Genomic DNA, 20,373 nt, shown 5'->3' on the forward strand with positions numbered 1-20,373 from the left:
AGAACAAATCCTTTCATTAGGAGGATTTGTTCTGTGAAGTTTGGATTTAGTCAAAGGGCCCCCCTTGAAGACCTAGAGGGCTATGTGTGGCCTCTAGGCCATGGGTTCCCCACCCCTGGGTTAACTCAATAGCACCATGAGCTTTTGCTTCCTCAGAGGCACATGAGGTACCATACAGCACCCCTGACCTTGTAAGAATAAGGCTTAAGAAGTCCAATCCCACGCTTGAATGTGGTTGGAGCTTGGAATGGACTGTGGCTTTCTCTCAAAGGGGCTGACTGGACCCCTTGTGCCTGCCTGTCCCCCCGAAGGTCTGAAACCTCAGGGTGAGGCTATGGGAGGCGAAGGGGTTTCCCCTGGAGAGCTAGCCCTCTGGCGTGGTCCGAGGAGGCCACCTCACCACTCTGGGTCCGATCTAGGGCACCCCACCTAGGTCTAAATGGAGGGAGCAGTGGGTAGAGCTCAGGGTGAAGGAGAAGGTTCCCCTGGCTCTCAGTGAGCCCCCTGGGATGGATGGTGGAGAGGGCCCGGCAGCCACGGGAATGTCTGAGCCCCCAGAAAAGGGCAACGTGCTGAGCCTCACAGCTGCAGCTCTGCCCCTCCTCCTCTCTGTTCTCACCAGCTCCCCTGCCCCTCGGAAAAGGAATAGTTTAGCTCTCTCTCCCCCGCTGCACCCCCAAGTCCTCCCTGGCCCTCAGTGTTGCCCGTACATATCCGCCAGCCGAGTGAATCTGGGCCCCCAGTCCCTGAGGTAATCATAATCCTGGTCCTCATCTCCCAAACTTGAGAGAATGGAGCTGAGCGTTCCTGCCAGAGAGCCTTCTCCCTCGTAGTCATAGATGAGCGCTGTGTCATAGGGTGGGACGCTGGGGTCGTTGTCAGCTGCTTCTAGACCCTGGTGGCACAGGAGGGACAGGGAAGCTGGGGTTATGCCTCAGGGCTCTGTTTGGTGGATGCTCCAGGGCCAAGGGCCAAGGGATTAAAAAGCCATCCCAAAATCAATTTAAGGAAAATAATACGAAAGGCAGAGATTCTGGCAAGAGGGATCGTACGAAGTGGGGCACTTCTCACGCTTTTTTGGGCTCAGGCGCCCTTTATGCTCTTACAAATTATTGAGCTTTTGTTTATGTGGGTTAATCTATTGGTACTCATTGCATTTGAAACTAAAACATCTTAGGATTATTATGAAAATAGCTTTGACCTTGCAGGCCCCCTGGGAGGGTTTTGGGGACCCCTAGACGTCCCTAGACAACTCTTAGAGAACTGAGATAATGTATCTGAAAGCCAAAAAGATGTGATTTTTGCACGCTGTGCTGTTTGGTTTTATTGATGCTGTTGCATCCCCTTCGCTCGAGATCACGGGAGTCTCCCAGCTGGATTGGGATGGATGGGAGGTCCTGAGGAAACGGAGGCCGTGGCCCCAGGACTATGAGGATTATCCTTATATTATATATATTATATTATATATTATAGGAGAAGACATGAAACGTGCATTGATGGGTTCTGTAAAAACACACATTAGGGGAAGGACACTAGAGGGACAGTTTCTTGCTTTGGGGAAAAGAGAAATCATGGGAAACTCTGGTCTGGGTTTGTTTTTTTTTTTTTTTTTTTTAACAAGGCTGTGTCTAGTCACTGCTTAAGAAGAAAGGGGTTTTTTCCTGTCCCTCACCTTGGGTGTAGCTGACAACGGCGATCAGAATGATTGGGAGATAATAGGAGGTGAGAGTCCCAGGGACACTAGGAGGGTGCCCACTAGGTCCGTGTCCCTACTCGCTCCGGGAACACTTACATCACTGATGAAGTCAGCAATGTCCGAGGGGCTGGTGGGTAGGGCTCGGGAGGACTGCGGAGGTGCCCGGTGATAGGGGGTGTCCTTTCGCAGAGGCTGTCTCCCCCGAAAGGAGGTCTGAGGCACCAGTTCTGCAGGATGACGAAGCTGGTTGATGTCATAGGCATCCTGTAGCATTGGACAAATGACCGCAACTTAGGCAGCCTCTTTCCCTTTGCCTGGTCCCACCAGAGCTGCTCACAGAGGGTCAGAGAGCAGCCTGGTGTAGTTTACTTTGCTCGCCAGCCTTCTGGGCAACGGGGAGTCAGACCTTGAAAACTTAAACGGTAACTATATGGGACTCTTAGCTTTGGTCTCCCTGGGTGTCCATTTCCTCACCTGTAGCGTAGGTAAGGCATGTGTAAAGCCCCTTCCAGTTCTAAATCCTAGGAAGTAATGGTGTGTTTCCCATTATAAGGTGGACTTTGGGTACTGATATGGCAGCAGGACCCGAGTCCTTGGATACCCCATCAGTGCCCCATCTTCGGCAGCCCTGAATCCTTCTTTGTGGCAACATCCAAAGTGTTGGTACATTCCCTGGGTGAGCCAGGGGAAGGGGCAGTCCTCACTGGGGTAACAGATCAGCTCTGGGAGGGGGACGCACCCGGCCCCTTAGGCTAGCCCTCGGGTTCTTGCTGAGAATTCTCTAGATTTTTGACCTCAATTAGAAGTGGTATTCCCCACATGAGATAATATGTACAATATTTTGCAAACCTTAAAATGCTATATAAATGCTAGCTATTTATTATTGGTATTACTAGGGGACTTAGAAGTCTTCAGTTATCATGCCTCTCCCCAGTCCATCAGGTTGGATTCTTGGGAGAAAGCTCAACACTGTTTATGTAGGCATTTCATCTGTGCCTTGGATCTCTGTCCCTCCCCAAATCCAAAGTGAGGTCCCTGCCCTATTTCTGTACCTGTCTCTGACTCCTCCCCCTCCCTGGCATTCATCTGGTCTCCCTCTCTCCTCCCCTGACCCACTTCCTCTCTCCCCATTTGGTTCCCCTTCCCTCCATCCCTGACCCACCTCCTCTCTCCCTTAGCGGGTCCCTTCTCTCCCAGACTCCTCTGCTCCCTTTCTCACCTGGTCCTCCTCTCCACCTCCCTGCTCATCATAGTTGAGGATATTGTCCCGAACGTCATCCTGCAGCCCGTCCAGTAGCCCTTTCTCTCGGACTCGTTGGCGAAAGCGTTCGAAGATGGCCACCAACAAGATGAGCACTGTTCCCGGGGGGAAGAAGCTCCCATGGGTATGGAAGGGGAGAGCAAAGGGGGCCCTAAATGGGGGGCACAGGGACCTCTGGGTAACACCAGGATGGTATGCCCTAGGAATATGCAAGGTAGGCAGGAGGAATAGAGGGGGGGCCTAAATGGGGCATATGGGGGGTCTCTGGGTGATGCAGAGGAGGTGGGGGAGCATTCCTCAATGAGGAGGACCTCAGATGAGGTTCTCTAGGAGGATGGGGGGGTGAAGGTGAGGAAGGATGCCTTACAGAGTAGAAGGATGACGCTGGCGAGGACGATGACCAGGGCCACGAGGCTGATGCCTGCCCCCCCAGCCAGAAGGGCAGCTGCCCCGGGGGTGCAGACCCCAGCCTCCCCGCAGCGACACACGGTCACATTGAGCAGCTGCTCCAGCTGCTGGGGGGGCTGCCCTGAATCTTGGAGCAGGAGGGCCAGACTGTATAGCCCCTCATGAGCCTCTGTCCGCAAGCGTAACCGGGCGTGAGTCACTGTGAGGAGAGGAGGTTATGGAAGAGGAAGAGAGAGAGGGAAACAGAGAGAGACAGAGACAGAGACAGAGACACACAGAGAGAACACTCTCCCCACCTCTTCCCTGCCCCCCATCCTGTTTCCTCTTCTTTCCATCATCCACTCCCTGTCCCCACCCCTCTAAAGCTCCTTCTAGTCTGGCCCTATTCCTTATCTCACCCTTTCAGTCATTGTATAGCACTGGGTCAAGAGACCTGGGTTCTAATTCCAGCTCTCCAAGCTGCTTTGCTGTGTTACCTTGAGTGAATAGCTTTACTCTTTCAATCTGTTGAAAATGGCGGATTATCATCGCCATCAATCTACAAGGTCTTATTGAGCCCCTACCGGGCATGTTCGTTATAACAATTGACACATAGCACTTGGGGGTTTGCAAAGTAATTTCCACCCATTGCTTCATTTGACCCTCATAACAACCCTATGAATCAGGTGCCATTATTAGTTCCATTTTACAGATGAGGACACTGAAGCTCAGGGAGGTTAAGTGATCTACCTAAGCCACACAGCTAATAAATTTCTGAGGTGGGATTCAAACCCAGGCCTTACTGACCCCAAGCCCCATTATATAGCCACTTCACCTCTAATTTCTCCTCCTTTTTTCCCCCAAGCCCTAAGACCTGAAGTATCCTGAACTCTTTGGCTTAACTTTAGGAAGAAGGTTGGGTTCTCACCATTGAGTTGGCTGATACTCCAGTTTCTGGCCAGTTCAGGAGAGCTGGGGCTCAGTTGGAAGTGGAAGGGGGCCCCATGTGGGGGCAAGTCCTCATCAGTAGCACTGAGGATGAGGCCAGATCCCTGGCCAGGGTCACTGCACAGGGTACCCGTTGGTATGGCCAGGAGTGGTGCATGGTCATTGACCTCCAGAATCTCTATGGACAGGGTGCCTGTGGCTGTGCGAGCTGGGGAGGCTGATGGTACAGGAAGGGGGAGGCTACATGTCATTTCTGGATCTATTGACCCTGCCCTGATCTAGACCTCTGTCTGTGATCCCAGGACACAATTGTGAGCTACAGTGAACTTGGTGCTTGGGAAAGGGGTTGGGGGAATCTGCTTTTCCTATGGGTAGTGGCTGTTAAACACCCACTACTCATCCTGGCTGGTGGAGAGGACATTTCTGTCTAGGAAAGGGTCAGAATAGATAGTCTCTGAGATTCTGTGGTTTCTCATGTCATGGAGAAACTCAACTAGATGATCCTATAAAGTTCCTTCTAGCCCTACCATTCCATGATAGCCGCAAATGGACATCAGTGAATCCAGATCCATCTTCCTTGGGATCTGGAACCCTTAGACCCTGAGACATTCTATACTCTCACCCCACATCCAGACCTCTGTACTTAGGAACATACATGTAACATGTGAAATTCATGGCTATGGACAGCAAGGGTGGTCTCTGTCCATTGCCCCTCAAGCCTATGGTTTTCCATGGGGTAGGGGAGCACCGTGGCCTCACTTCTTCCCCCCACCATCCCCTCACCATCATCACTGGCCAGGATGATGGCTCTATACCAGCCATCTTTGAGGAAGGATGAGGCTGGGTTGATAGCACGCTTAGTCTGGATCCGACCAGTGGCACGGTCCACTTGAAGCCAGTCCTCAGGGTCATAGTCTTTGAAGTAACTGAGGTAAGATAGAGGAAGGATCAGATGTTGGTGGACCTGGGCTTACACTTAGCACAACCTCAATCACACACATCAGCAGAAACTTGGGTGCGTTTTCATGCATACACATGCAGGCACATGCTTTGTGGAATGGTACCATAGCTAAATTATAGATCCTACCCATCAGGCCACTGGACAGAAGCCCTCTCCCTCTTTCCCAGACTGCAGAAGGCCTCTGCAATTTTGGAACCCTGAGGAGCTTTGGTGGGAAGGCCTGAGGCCTCCCCGGCTCTCACCTGATACGCTGATGTTGCTGGGTGTCTGGGTCGCGGGCAAAGAAGGTGGTGACGTCAGTCCCGGGAGCAGCCCCCTCAGCCATGCTGGCTCGAAGAGGGTTGGTGTGGAAGACGGGTGGCTCATTCACATCCTGCACCGCCACAGTCACGGTGGCTATGCCTCGAGCAGCCTTTGGGGCAGTCGCTTGCAGGGGGGCCTCATTCTGCACAGCCACTCGAAGCTGGTACTGCTCTCTGCTCTCATGGTCCAAAGGCTATGGGAACCAAAGGGGCTGGGTTGGTGATACCCAAAGCCTACATCTCCTTCCCACACAACTCCCCTCCCCCAAACATACATGGTTTTGGGCACACATTTGTGAGCCTTGGGGCCTCGGTTTTATCTAGGGCCATGACAAATTTTTTTTTTCACAAAACCCTAACAGGCCCGAATGAGTTAAAAAACAAAAACCTTGGACACCTGGCTAATACAGGGGTGGGGAACCTGGCCCTCTAGGTCCTCAAGTGTGGCCCTTTGACTGAAAGGGCCGTACTTGAGGACCTAGAGAGCCACATGTGACCTCGAGGTTGCAGGTTCCCCACTTCTGCATAGGCTCTGGGACAGAGATAGATGGGTTCCCCCTCCCCACCCATTCCCTCAGTCCATCTTCCCCTGGTATAAACTCCTTGAAAGCAGTCTTCCTATCCCCAGTGCCTGGCACACAGGTGCTTAATAAATGCACATTGATTAATTGGTATGCGTGACAGGCTGCTGGGATGAAGAGTAGCTTTCCTAGGGACAGTGGTGATGAGATGTCTCCAAGCCAAGGAGCCCGGGGGCCAGGTCCTAAAATTGGCTGTGAAAATAGGCAAGGCCCATTGCCCATCCGCCACCTGGGGAGGGTGAGTGAACTTGGAGATCTTCCCACCTACCTGGACTTGGTACAGTCTATGTCCTGGCCTTGCTCACCTTCACCACGGACAGGATACCATCATTGGTCTTGGGGTCTGTATGAATGGCAAACTGCCCCCCGGGGTCTCCCTCCAGAATGGTGAACTTGGCCACCCAGTTGGGAGAGCCAGGAAGGTCCTTGTCCTGAACCTCGAGCCTCCCCACATCTATTCCACCGACGGCCTCATCTGCTCTCATGGAGAACTAGGAGAGAGGCCACAATGCCCAGTTACTGCCCAGGAAGAACAGGGGTTTGGTGTGCGAGGGAGGTCTGATTGACGGGTGTGATCTCTCTGGGGATTGGATTTTGATTGATAGCTTGTATGACCTTGGGAAAGTCACTCTCTCTAGGCTTCAATTTCTTCATTAAAAAAAAATAAGGATTATACTAACTGCCCTCTATACCTCATGGAGTTGTTCTGCGGGAAGTGCTTTGTGAACCTTAGAACTCTGTTTGAACGTGAGCCGCTCTTTTCATTCCCGGCTCCACACAAGGCTGGCCGTCTCTAGGCAGATGTGCCACTCATCTCCGTATCTAGCCCTAGTGAGTGTCTCTCCAGGGCTGCAGTCCTGTGTCACCAGCTGCCTATTAGACATTTCAAACCTGAGGTCTCTGAGGCACCTCAAACTCTAACTGACCCAAACAGAATTCATGACTTTTATACTCAAACCCACTCCCTTTACCATCCAGGGGGCCGCCATTTTGCAAATCACCCCAGGTCACAACTCCAATATCCTCCTTGACCCCTCACTCTTACTGCACATATCCAATCATTAGCTAAAGCTCATCACTTCTACCCTACTGCTTCTCACCAACAAGACCCCTCCATTCCATTCACACTAAAGCTCCCACCCTAGTTCAGGCCCTCATGACTTCCCAAATGAACTATCCCAATGGCTTCCTGTTTGGTCATGCTGCCTCTAACCTCTCCCCTTTCCAATCTGTATTCCACAAAGCTGCCAATGGGATTTTCCTTAGTTGAAGGAAAGTCCTTAGTCACTCCCCTGCTCTATAAACCTCAATGGTTCCCTTTTATCTCTAGGATCAAATATAAACTCATCCATTAGGTATTTCAAGCCCTTTATAACCTGGAATGCTCTTCCTTCTCCCTCTGTCTGAATCTCTGGTTTCTTTCAAGACTCAGTCAAGTATCGCCTTTTCCATTAAGATGAAGGAAAGGGAATAAATATTTATTATAGCACCTACTATGTGCCATACACTGTGCTAAGTGTTTTACAAATATCTCGTTTGATCCTCACAAGAGCCTTGCAAGGTAGATGCTATTATTATCCCCATTTTACCACTAAGGAAATTGAGGCAAACAGGTTAAGTGACTTGCCCAGGGTCACGCAGCTAGTCAGTGTCTGAAGTAGGATTTGAACTCTAGCCACTAGCTGCTCTGCTGACCCCCTTCACTGCCACCCTAACTTCTAGTGTCTTCTATTCTATGACCACTTTGCATTAACACTTTGTATATATATATTACTCATATAGTCCTATGAATACATACCATCTCCCTGTTAGATTGTAAGTTCCTTGAGGGCAAGGGCTGTATTTACCTTTCTTTGTCTCTCCACTTCTTAGTACAGTGCCTGGCACATAGTAGGTGCTTAACCAATGCTTATTGATTGACTGACCCACCCTTGTCACTCTCAATCATAAGGCAAGCCCTACCCATGATTAACAGCTAAATCGTTTAAAGACTTCTGGAATAGAAGTCTAGGGTGCTAAGGCCAGGACTGGCTTTAGGAGTAGAGAAGAACCAGAGATTCTCACGGTGGACTGGTTGGGGTGGTTGGGGTAGGTGTGGTGGGGGGGGAGGGAGCAGAGAAAGGGGCAATACCTCCTCCCTGGTGAACTCTGGGGCATTGTCATTGATGTCGTCCACGTAGATGATAGCTGTGGCGGTGTTGGCGAGCCCGTCCCCAGACATATCAGCTACCTGCAGTGTCAGATTATATACTCCGACCACCTAGGGGAGAGGGAAGGAAGGCCAGGGCAAAGAAATGGAGTGAGACCAGAGATAAGGGCACAGTCTTAGAGAGCTAGGAGAGGTCAGCAGCCATCTGGAGAGTTCACTCATCTGCCTGACTGCTGGAGACGTCTGCAGAATGAGGAGAGGGATAAAGAATTCTGGAGAGATCTCTTGGAACTTCAGAATCAGGGACTGATTCCCAGACTAGGGGCCTTTCTGGTGGGCCAATGCCGAGGGATGAGATTCGGGATGGAATGGGTAGAAGGAAGCTTCAGAGGTCAAAGTTTGTCATCGCTTGCTCCGCAAAGCTCCCTGCCCTCCCCAACTGGGGCTTTGGGAAGCAAAGCTGGCTCAGGAGTCCAGCACCTCAGAAGGAGGGCGGGCTCCTGGGTGGATCGCTGCTAGGGGGTAGAAGTAATGAGCAAATGAAGAAGTCCCCCCCTTGTCCCCGCTGCTGACAGAGTCATGGCCTGAAGCTAAAAGAGGGCACCAGAGGGTACGGCTCCCCCCTCCACTACCAGTGTGGGCACACCTTTCCAAGCTGGCAATGGATAGAGTGATGGGCTAATTTTCAGGAAGACCTGAATTCAAATCTGGCCTCAGACACTTACTAGCTGTATAACCTTGGGCAAGTCACTTAATCTCTCTCACCCTCCATTTCCTTATCTGTAAAATGGGGATAATAATGGTACCTCCCTCCTCCCTCCCCTTGGGTTGTCATGAGAATTAGATAATATATGTAAAACTCTTTATAAAACTTGACGCACAATATAAGTGCCATTATTGCTATAATTATCATCATTTGGAAAAGCTCCCAGGAAATCAACAATGCTTTGTTATTGTTGCTCAGTTGTGTCCAACTCTTCGTGACTAACCCCATTGGGGGTTTTCTTGGCAGAGATGCTGGAGTGCTTTGCCATTTCCTTCTCCAGCTCATTTTACAGGATGAGGAAAGACAGACAAACAGGGTTAGCGACTTGTCCAGGGACACACAGCTACTAAGAATCTGAGGCCAGATTTGAACTCAGTTCTTCCTGATGCTAGGTCTAGCACCCTATGCACTATGGCGCCACCTAGCTGTCCCTTGATTTAGTACTCAAAGGGTTAGACACTGACATTTCTCTTCTTAGGGAGTAGCAATGCCTCTCTTCATCCCCCTTCTGGGGAGTCTTTGTGCAGGGTTATAGTAATACACAGGTAAATGCTCAGGGTGCCCTGCGGTGAGGACAGCATCCACGCACCCAGCCCTAGCTGCACCTTCATGCTCCTCGGGGCCCTCACCTCTCTATCCAGCCCCACTTGCACGGTTCGGATCTCCCCCGTAAGCTCATCGATGCTGAAATGCTCTGTCTCGCCCTGGTCCAGGATCGAGTACCTCAGCGCTGCATTGTCTGTGTCTGGGTCATCGGCATCGGTAGCTTCGGCCTTTGTTACATAGGTGCCTGGGGGGGACAGACATACTGATTTCCAGGGGTCTCGCTCCCCTGTGGGCAGAACGAGGGACCCAAACACTCGCAGCTGAAAACTCACTCCCTCAGCATCCCCAGTAACCACGGTGCACATAAATCTACTGGAGCAGACCGAAAAGAATCGATGTGGGGGAGCCTAGTGTATATTCCAGGCAAAATGAAGAGAGAGGGTTTTAGGGGATGTCCCATTGTCAACTAGGGGGGTCACCAAGGTGAAACAGCCGAAGCCGATGATTCTCCAATATTTGAACAAACACAGATTAGTTCAATGTTTTCCAACCCTTTAAAGCCTGTCACTTTACTGGAGCAGATGTCACGGATAGATGAGGGAATGGGGATTCAATTTCAATAAAGAAATTGTCCAATACCCAACATAAACAGTTCCAAGTGATGAGATTAGCTCTGGTCTGGGAATCAAACAACTGATCTTGTTATGTTTACATATGTCCTCACTGCCCGGTGCATTTTGATAAGCTTGGAGGTGGAAAGGTCATTATCCTCTTTATTGCCAAGACTTCAGCCTCTTTGCTATAAACACGTTGCAGGTAGTTTATCTTCCAGAACTTGAATAAAGCTTTATTTTTTCATGCATTCTGTTTTTGTGTCTTTGTAAACATTTTTAAGTTTTGGAAACTCCTGATGAAATATGGTTGTTTAACTAGGTGGTCTCTGGCCTAATTTTAAGGATCCCATTTACTTAAATAGAGCCTTTCAAAGGAATTTCTAAGCTTTTGGGAATCCAGGGGCATCACAGTATACCCAGGCTCTATTCCCCAACGTCACAAGGCACATGCTTGGGGAGGGGAGGGCTGACCAGTCTCACCTGGGATGGCTCCCTCTAGAACGTGGCCGGTAAACACCTCCTGTTGGAAGACTGGCCGGTTGTCATTCTGGTCCACTACCACAATCTCCAGGTCAGTTGGGTCCTCCAGCGTGGACCCTCCCAGATCCAGGGCAAAGGCCTTGAGCTAAGCGAGAAGAGAGCCAGGGCTGGCACCACGGACACTTCAAGCAGCCACATGGATATTTCAATGAGTTTGGGATGGAAATCCAGAGACCTGGCTTCTGGTGTTAGCTGCTCCATCACTTACTAGGTGACTTTGGGAAGGTTACTTGAACAACACTAGGCTATGGGGTTCTCATCTGTTTAAAGGAGGTGAAATAGACTTATCTATATATGGATGGGCTCTGGGCAGAGCTGACTTTGTGGGGCCACTCGGCTTCTTGTCTCTAGGGCTAAGTGCCCCAGATGTGGCTTTTCTGTTGAGTCCAAGTCAAGAGCACTGGGCAGGACCCTGATGGGGTGGGGGGTGGCTTGCAGTGGCTTAAGCCGTGGGGGCTGGATTAGGCTAGAACAGACTCCTCCTGCCAGCAGCCCTTACCCTAAAGTGGTCATTCTTCTCTCGGTCCAGCATAGCATTGAGGAACACCTTCCCGGTGAACTTGTCAATGGAGAAGACCCCGAAAGGCTCTTCATCTACCCCTGGGCCCTTGATGCTATAGATGACGCCACCCAGCTGTTGTTTATCAGACTTGATCTGCCCCAAGAGAGAAAGTGGACTGGTAAGAGAGGTAATGCTATGGTACAGGAGAATAGTGTTGAATCTGGAGTTGGGGCAGCTGAATTCAAATCCTGCTCTTTCTTTTACTCCTTATGTGACCTTGGACAAGTCACCTAAATCTAGCTCAGTCCTCAGTCTCTTCATCTGTAAAGTGATGGCATTGGACGAGGTTTTAAGGTCCCTTCTAACTCTAAATCTGAGCGCAAAGATATGGGGATTAGCCCATGGGGGCTCCATCTTCCCCTGTCATCCCTCCTGGTGAAAGATAATTTAAATGTATTCTTTTACCTCTCCCCTAAGATGCCTGTCCTTTGGAGACTATTTCCTAGTGAGTAGAGACTATTACCTACCAAGGGAATCTGGATGAGGGAAGAAAAGGTGCCTCATCTTCCCCTGGTGAAGTCTTTCTCATACTTCAAGGTTCTAGTCAGGTGCACCTCCTCCATGAAGCCTTCCCTGCCACCTCTCCTCCCTATCTAAAGTATTCTGCTCCTCCTCAAACTGGCTTGAACATTTTGGATTCTCCTTTGCCCTACGGCATTCTACTTGGCATTATACCTGTTTATTAGTGTGTCACTTCTATCCCTCCTCCCACCCTTTCCCTATTAGACCCTGAGGTCCTTGACAGTAAGTACATATTATGCATTTCATCCTTGTATCCCCAGAACCTCACATGATGTCTTACACATAGCAGGTTCTTAAACATTTCCTGATGTGAAATAGGGTGACTGGCTCACTCTTACCAGCCCTCTCCTCCCCCACCTTCCCCACCCTGCCCCCTATTCTTCAGGAATTCTGGGGAGTCCTGGGAGAAGTTTCTGGCTTCAATTGGAAAAGTCACAGATGGAGGTCTGGGGGGAAGGTGGTGGTGTAGGTGGGAATCACCCTTGGGCTTTGGCAGTAGTGCCAAGTTCCAGGTAGGACTGTGTTCTCCTCTCCTATATACATGGAGGTTAATTACAAAGCCTGTCCTGACTTCCCTCTCTCCCCTTCCCCAAGCCCCTGAATGCCCCTGCCAACCTGCACCAAGGTGTAGGGAATCCTCTTGTGGTTCTCGGACACGCTGATGGGCGGGATGACCCAGGCTCTCCGAACTCGATTCAGTCCCGTTGGATGTCGCCAGAGATAAAGTGGGCTAGGAGGCACAGTCATCCCCATGGAGAGGCTGAGACCCTAGAATCAGGAAATGGAAAGCATTGGTGCCATGATCTGATTTCCATTACCCGGCATGGCTGGTTTCACCATTATCCCAATGTTTTCCCTTAATAGGAAATTAGCCAGTGACAGCCTCCTAGACTCAGAGGAGACCCCAGAGTAGAAAATTGGGCAGTGAATGAAGCTTTTGCCAGAAGCACAGGAGCTGAGCTTCATGGGAGATTAGGACCTGAATGGGATGCCAAGCTCTGAGTGAACTGGAAGCATCTCCAGGAAGTGTGACCCCTGAGCTGTGTGCCTAGGAGTATGGACCATGGCTATGGCAGAATGGAAAGAACACAGGATTTAGTATTAGAAAAACCTTAGTTCAAACACAGATTCTGCCAGCTACTAGAGAGGCTAGGTGAGGGGGCAGAAAGAAAAATTGGGGGGTAGGGGTAGGAGGGAGGGAGAGAGAGACAGAGAGAGAGAGAGAGAGAGGAGAGAGAGAGAGGAGAGAGAGAGAGAGAAGAGGAGAGAGAGGAGAGAGAGAGAAGAGAAGAGAGAGAGAGAGAAGAGGGAGCAGTATTAAGCAGGGCTTTGTGGTAAGAGCTGGGGCTACAAATACCAACAAGGTAATCTCTGCCTTTAAGGACCTTATGCTCTAATAGGGGAAGACACCTGAAGGGTTGTTAGTGAGTTGATGAAGCCCCAGGGGAGGCCTGAGTTTGATGCTGAGCTCTGACATTTTTAGCTGTGTGGCTACGACCAAGTCACCTAATCTTTCTGTTTCTCAGTCTGATCAGGATGAGGATCAGATGACATAGTTTGCCCTATAACTGAATTCCTTCCCACCTTTTCCAGCAGATCGCCCCCCTTTATTATCTTCACTCTCACTAATCCTCAATCTCTCTGACTACAAACATGCCTATGTCCCTTCATCTTTAAAAAACCCTGCTAGCTTTCATTCCATATCTTTCCTCTCTTTCATGCCTAACCTATTTTTTAATTTAAATTTTATTTTTTTCTCAATTACATGTAAAGAAAAATTTTAACATTCTTTTTTTAAGTTTTGAATTCCAGATTCTTTCCCTCCTTCTCTCTCTGCCTTCTCCCCTTGAGAAGGCAAACAATTTGATATAGATTATACATGTACAGTTAAACAAAACATTTCTATACTAGCCATGTTGCAAAAGAAAATGCAGACCACCCTCCCCCTCAAATAATAAAGAAAGTTTTAAGAAAGTATGCTTCAATCTGCATTCAAAGTCCATCATTTCTTTCTCTGGATGTGGACAGCATTTTTTTTTTTTTTTAGTGAGGTAATCAGGATTAAGTGACTTGCCCAGGGTCACACAGCTAGTACGTGTCAAGTGTTTGGTCTGAGGCCAGAATTGAACTCAGGTCCTCCTCACTTCAGGTCCTCCTGCTCTATCCACTGTGCCACCTAGCTGCCCCAGCATTTTTTGTTTATCATGTCCTTTGGAATTGTCCTGGATCATTGTATTACTAAGAAGAGCTAAGTCATTCACAGTTGATCATCATATAATATTAGGGTCACTGTGTACAATGTTCTCTTGGTTCTACTCATTTCATTTTGCATCAGTTCATGTAAGTCTTCCCAGGTTTTTCTGAAATCATCCTGCTTATCATTTCTTATAGGACAATAGTGTTCCATCACATTCATATACCACAACTTGTTCAGCTATCCCCCAATAGATGGGCATACCCTCAAATTCCAATTCTTTGCCACCACAAAAAAGTTGCTATAAATACTTTTATACATATAGTTCTTTTCCTTTTTGTTTTTGATCTCTTTGGGATACAGACCTAGTAGAGGTATCGCTGGGTAGAAGGATATGTACAGTTTTCTAGCCCTTAGGGCATAGTTCTAAGTTACTCTCCAGAATGGTTGAATCAGTTCACAACTCCACCAACAGTGCATTAGTGCATAACTAACCTTGAAAAAGTCATCTAAATCCATGTTTCTACTTCCTCTCCTTTCACTCTCTTTTAAATTCTTTGCAGTCTGGCTTCTGGCCTTATCATTTAACTGAAACTGTGTTCTTTCAATTACCTAATTCTCGATCTGTGTCCTTCTTGACTTCTCTGCAGCCTTCACCATAGTTGATCACCTTCTCCCAGGTAATCTTTTCTCTGTGGTAGGGTTATTTTGAAACAAAAGAAGTCACTCTGTGACTTCTGTGTGGGTTTTCACATGGAGAAGAGTCAAATGTAGGATGCGTGGAAAGGGAGAAGGGAGCCAGGCTGTGAAGGGCTTACCACATCAGACCAAGGACTTTCTATTTGATCCCAGAGATGATGAGCAGCCACTGGAATTGATTGAACAGGAAAAGCAGGGGTGACGCGGTCGGCTCTGTACTTGAGGAAGATCCATTGACCAGCTGGGTAGAGGATGGCCCAGAGTGGGGACAGACTGAAGTAGAGAGATCAACCACAGGGCTTTGGTAATCATCTAGGCACGGGGTGGTGAGGCCACCTCTGTGGGTTTCTCTGTGGATTCTCATGAGCTATCCCCTCTTGGTTCTCCTGTCTGTCTGTTTCTTCTCAGTCTCTCCTGCCAGATCTTCATTCAGGTCACTCCCACTAACTATGGCTCTCCCCTGTCCCCATGGGTTTGTCCTTGACCCTCTTCTCTTCTCTCTCCATACTATCTTTCTTGGTGATGTCAACAGCTCCCATAGACTCAGTGATCATTGTCACGCAGATGATTCTCAGATCTATTTATCCAGCCCTAACCTCTCTCCTGACCTCCACGCTCACATCTCCAACTGCCTATTGAACATCTCAAACTGGATGACATAGGTATCTTAAACTCAACATGTCCAAGACTAAACTCATCATTCCCTCCCTCTTACTGCCCCCCCCTTCTCTATTACTGTTGAGAATACGACTATCTTCCTGGGCACCCAGGCTCACAACCAAAGTGTCATCCTGGAGTCCTCCCTCTTTCTCACCCTGCCCCCATACCCAATCTAACACCAAGCTCTGTTGATTTTACCTCTGAAATCTCTTTCATGAGCACCCCATTCTCTCCTCTGACACTGCCTCTTGCCTGTGCACCCAGGTCCTCACCACCCCATGCCTAGATGATTACCAAAGCCCTGTGGTTGATCTCTCTACTTCAGTCTGTCCCCACTCTGGGCCGTCCTCTACCCAGCTGGCCAATGGATCTTCCTCAAGTACAGAGCTGACCGCGTCACCCCTGCTTTTCCCGTTCAATCAATTCCAGTGGCTGCTCATCATCTCTGGGATCAAATAGAAAGTCCTTGGTCCGATGTGGCAAGCCCTTCACAGCCTGGCTCCCTTCTCCCTTTCCACTCATCCCACATTTGACTCTTCTCCACGTACTTGGTGATGCAGCGACCCTGTCCCCCTTGCTGCTCCTCAAACATACCCCATCACCCGACAGCTCCTTTTCACTGTCCCCCGTGCCTGAAATTCTCCCTCTCCTTATCCCTGCCTTCTGGCTTCCCTGAAGATTCAGCTCCAATCCCACCTTCTTCCAGAGGCCTTTTCCAGGGCCATCCACGGCACCTTTCTGCCAATATTACCACCATCAACACTGTGGATATCTAGTACGTACGGAGCTATTTTTTTTTTTTAAGATTTGTTTTTTTTGGGGGGGGGGTTTGTTTTGTTTTTGTTTGTTTTTTTTTATTAATTTATTTTGATTTATCAGCAATCACTTCCATATGTTTTTGAGTTTAAAATTTTTCTCCCCCTTCCTCCCCACCACCCTCCCCAAGATGGCACATAATCTGATATAGGCTATACATACACATTCCTGTTAAACATATTTTCATATTACTGATGTTGTAAGTAAAAATTAGAACCAATAGGAGGAACCACCAGAAAGAGGAAACAGAACTCAACAGAAGAGAAAAAAAAATAGCAATTCAACTTCTGTAGTTCTTTCTATGGATTTGGCTAGCATTTTCCATTATGAGGCTTTTGGAGATGTCTTAGTATTGCTGGAAAGGGTTAAGTTTGTCAATATTAGTCATCGCACAACGTGGCTGTTACTGTGTACTACATTCTCCTGGTTCTGCTCACTTCACTCAGCATCAGATCATACAAGTCTTTCCAGGTTTTTCTGAAGTCTGCCTGCTCATCATTTTTTATAGCACAATAGTATTCCATCACATTCATATACCACAACTTGCTCAGCCATTCCCCAATTGATGGGCATCCCCTCAATTTCCAATTCTTTGCCACCACAAAAAGAGCTGCTATAAATATTTTTGTATACGTGGGTCCTTTTCCCATTTCATACAGAGCTATTTGTATGCTGTCTCCACACCCCCATCACCTCGAGAGCTCACAGTGCCCAGTACACAGTAGGTGCTTAATATATACTTGTTGATAATATACTTTGTAAACCTTAAAGTGCTATGTAAATGTATTAATTAGAAATACCTAGCATTTATATAGTGCCTACTCTGTGCCAGGCACTGTGCTAAATGTTTATATTATCTCACTGATCTTCACAATAACTGGGTGGTAGGTGCTATTATGAATAATAATATTAGTAATACCAATGATGGCTAGCATTTATATAATGCCTACCATGTGACAAGCACTGTGCTAAGCACTTCTCAAATATCTCATTTGATTTTCACCACAACTCTGGCGAGCATATGCTACTATTATTCCCATTTTACAGAGGAGGAAACTGAGGCAAACAGAGGCTAAGTGACTTAACCAGGGTCACCCAGCTAGTAAGTATCTCCAGATGGATTTGAACTCAGGTCTTCCTGACTCCTGGCCCACTGCTCTATCCACGGGGCCATCCAGCTACCGAATGTGAGTTATTATTATTGTTGTTGCTATTATTTTCATTTTTTTCCTCTCTAGACTCTCGTTAGGGGAGCACTAATAGGATGGCAAACCCCTTTCCAGGTTTTGGGGTCATGCCTCATTGGCTCCCGGGAAGCGTCACCATGAATGACACTCTCTCTGAAACTCTACACCTATAACGTGCATCTCCTGTTTGCTGCACCCCAGCCCTCACCATACAGAAACTACAGCCTCCCCATACTCTTTGGGGCTCAGCCTCAAATTCCCCTAAGCAGCAACCCTGGCGCGGTGGGAAGAGGGCTGACCTTGGAACCCCAGAACCCGAGTTTAAATCCATCCACCGTTTATTAGGTGGGTGACCTTGAGAAAGGCACTCCCCGGACCTCAGTTTCCCCACCTGTAAAATGACGGGGTCGGACCGGACGGGCCCTGAGGTCTCTTCCAGCTTCAGGTGTGTGATCCCGCGCCTCTAAGTCGCTAAGTGGTGAGGGGTGTGGGGGGGCGGGGAGAGGAGCAGACCTCTGCAGACTTGCTCACGTTCCCCACTTCCCGGCAGAGGCCCCTTCTCTGCCCTCCTCCCTTCCCGTGGGGGTGAGGGAGTGACTTCTTTTGTTTCAGAGTAAGCCTACCAGCTTGGCTCCTTCTCCCTTCCCTCAGCTTAGGGGTGAGCTCGTCTTTACGGGGGAAGGGGGGCGCCACCTGATGAGCCAGCACAGCTGCAGTGAAAAACAGCCGGACGCACAAGCATGGGGATTAACCCCCATCTTTTCCTGCGATCCCTCCTGGTGAACCATGCAGTTGTAAGAATTCATATGTATTCCAAGAACCAGGGGGATGGTGAGGGTGGGAAAGGGGTGGTTAGTGGGACTGGCAGGCAAATTGGGTGGGAGGGGTGTGAGACGAGATGGTTTTGTGGCTGGCCGAGGCTGTGAGCACAATGGGTGCACGGAGGTGCCTTAGGCTAAGCCGGGATTCTGCCAGTAGGGAGGCCTTGCTCTGGCTTAAAGCCGTGTCCACTGCCAAGGTGCAATTCCCAGGGGAGAGGTCACCCATTAAGCCTCCTCAGTCATTGGGTACCTCAGTGTGAATGGGTATGGCGGAGGGAAGAGGCTTGGATGGGGCTGGGGGAGGACAGGGGGCGCCTGAAAGGCACACAGATGGAGAAAGGGGCAGGATGAGGAAGCAGAAAAGACTCCCCAGGTTTGCCAGTCTTCATGGCCCTGGACGCATCACCACCTGACTGTCCCCGTGAAGGCGTGTGGGGAGTTCCCTTTGCCATTCTATTTTGGGAGGCTGGGATATTCTAGGACCTGCTCCACGCTGGGAGGGCCCTGAGAAGGCGCGACCTGCCCCATGGACCTTGGCACACAAGCGCTGAGTGGCGCCAGGTGTAATGGGGCTCCCTCCCTCAGGAGGAAGGGGGATCTGGGGGCCTCAACTCCCAGGAGAAGTTAACAGAAGGTGGGGGAGGGCCCCAGCTTCGTTCTCACATCTCTGCCCTCTTGGAGAGGGAAGGAGGCATATTCTCCAGGCCCAGAGCAGATGGCGGAACTGTGCCCTCAGCCAAGCTGGCCTGGGAGGAGCCGAGCCACAGTCTGGACTGAGAAAAGGGCATCAGTGAGCCGGGGCGGGGGGGGTTTCTCCGGGCAGAGGCGTTGTTTGACTAAACTGGTGCCCAATGCCACGCAAGGGACTGAGGGAAACACGTCTGGAGGAAATCTCTCCTGTTCTAGCCCCAGTGTTCCCTCAAGGCCAAGTGACTTAATGGGCCACCTCTTCCCAAGGAGATTCCTGTTAAAATGATGTTGTGAGAAGGTAGTACTTAACCCAGAAGAGTGACACTCTAATGGTGGAATTTCAGGCTCTGTGACAGACCAGCTCTAGACCAATATTTGTCCTATGTGGAAGAGTAACATTGGGTCAGGGAGACCCAACCTCCCCTCTCCCTCTGCCCAGCTGACAGTCACCTCTCCCTGACCAGGCCCTCAGTTCCATCCTCCCCACCCCAAGGGGGAGGAAGGAGCTGAAGAAGTTTAGGGGGAGAAGAATTGGAATGGAGCCCCCACGCCCGCCTTGCCCTGACCACACTCCTAACATTGACAGGATGGTGGAAGGACTGGGAAAATTGAGGCAAGGCATGCAGAGGGCTGGATGGTTAACATTGCCAGCAGCTGGGAGTCAGCATTGCAAGCATACTTGCTGACTCCCGACTCATCCATTTTCCAACGGGTGACTGCACATCCTTTCCCCACCCCCCTTCCTCACATCCCCTTCTTTAAAAACATCTTCTCCCCCAACCCGAGTTTGAAAACCACTGTTCAGGTCAGGAAGGGCCTCAATTGCTCTTTGACCCCAGGGGAAAAGGCCAAATCAGGCCTGGCTTTAGCCCCCCATATAGCCATCCTTAGCATCTCACACCTCCCTATCAGTCCAGTCCTGTGGGAACTCAAGCCAAGATGGGACTTATTGGTCAAAGCCCAAAGATGCTTTTATCACTATTTTAAAAGAGACGGCATAGCATCATGGCTAGTGAACTGTTTTTGGAGTCAGAAAGTCCTGGGTTCAGGTTCTGACATTGGCACATAACAGGTGTGTGACACTGAGCAAATCATGTAACTTTTCACTGCCCCAGGCATCTTTCCAAGCTAAAAAGTTAGACATGAGTTGTTGATCTGTATCCAGGGAAGGAGTTCCTAACTCTGATGAAACCACAGGTCTAAACCATAAACTTTCTTTCTTTCTTTCCTTCTTTTTTCCTTCATTCCTTTCTTTTTTCTTTCTTCCTTTCTTTCTCTTCTTTCCTTCCTTCTTCCCTCCTTCCTTCCTTTCTTTTTTCTTTCTTCCTTCATCCCTCCCTCCATTCTTTCTTTCTTGCTTTCTTCTTTCTTTCCTTCTTTCCTTCCTTCCTTCATCCCTCCCTCCAGTCTTCCTTCCTTCCATTTTTCTTTCTTTCTTTCTTTCTTTCTTTCTTTCTTTCTTTCTTTCTTT

General features: G+C 49.2%; 1 protein-coding gene across 1 annotated transcript in view; it reads right to left on the reverse strand.

The window, feature by feature from the left end:
- Positions 1–52: 52 nt before the first annotated feature.
- Positions 53–20,373, reverse strand: part of CDH15 (cadherin 15) — a 32,096-nt gene continuing 11,775 nt past the window's right edge. Inside the window, exons 2-14 of the mRNA XM_027847631.1 lie at positions 12,451–12,603; positions 11,251–11,406; positions 10,692–10,836; positions 9,681–9,841; positions 8,268–8,396; positions 6,442–6,627; positions 5,496–5,749; positions 5,076–5,218; positions 4,273–4,509; positions 3,325–3,564; positions 2,916–3,052; positions 1,793–1,960; positions 53–895 (exon numbers count right to left, since the gene is read on the reverse strand). Of these exons, the coding sequence (XP_027703432.1) occupies positions 695–895; positions 1,793–1,960; positions 2,916–3,052; positions 3,325–3,564; positions 4,273–4,509; positions 5,076–5,218; positions 5,496–5,749; positions 6,442–6,627; positions 8,268–8,396; positions 9,681–9,841; positions 10,692–10,836; positions 11,251–11,406; positions 12,451–12,603 (2,310 nt within the window). The 3' untranslated portion in view covers positions 53–694. The remainder of the gene's footprint in view (positions 896–1,792; positions 1,961–2,915; positions 3,053–3,324; positions 3,565–4,272; positions 4,510–5,075; positions 5,219–5,495; positions 5,750–6,441; positions 6,628–8,267; positions 8,397–9,680; positions 9,842–10,691; positions 10,837–11,250; positions 11,407–12,450; positions 12,604–20,373) is intronic.

Source organism: Vombatus ursinus, unplaced genomic scaffold, assembly GCF_900497805.2.
Source record: "Vombatus ursinus unplaced genomic scaffold, bare-nosed wombat genome assembly UNPS02005286.1, whole genome shotgun sequence".
Classification (NCBI taxonomy): Eukaryota; Metazoa; Chordata; class Mammalia; order Diprotodontia; family Vombatidae; genus Vombatus; species Vombatus ursinus.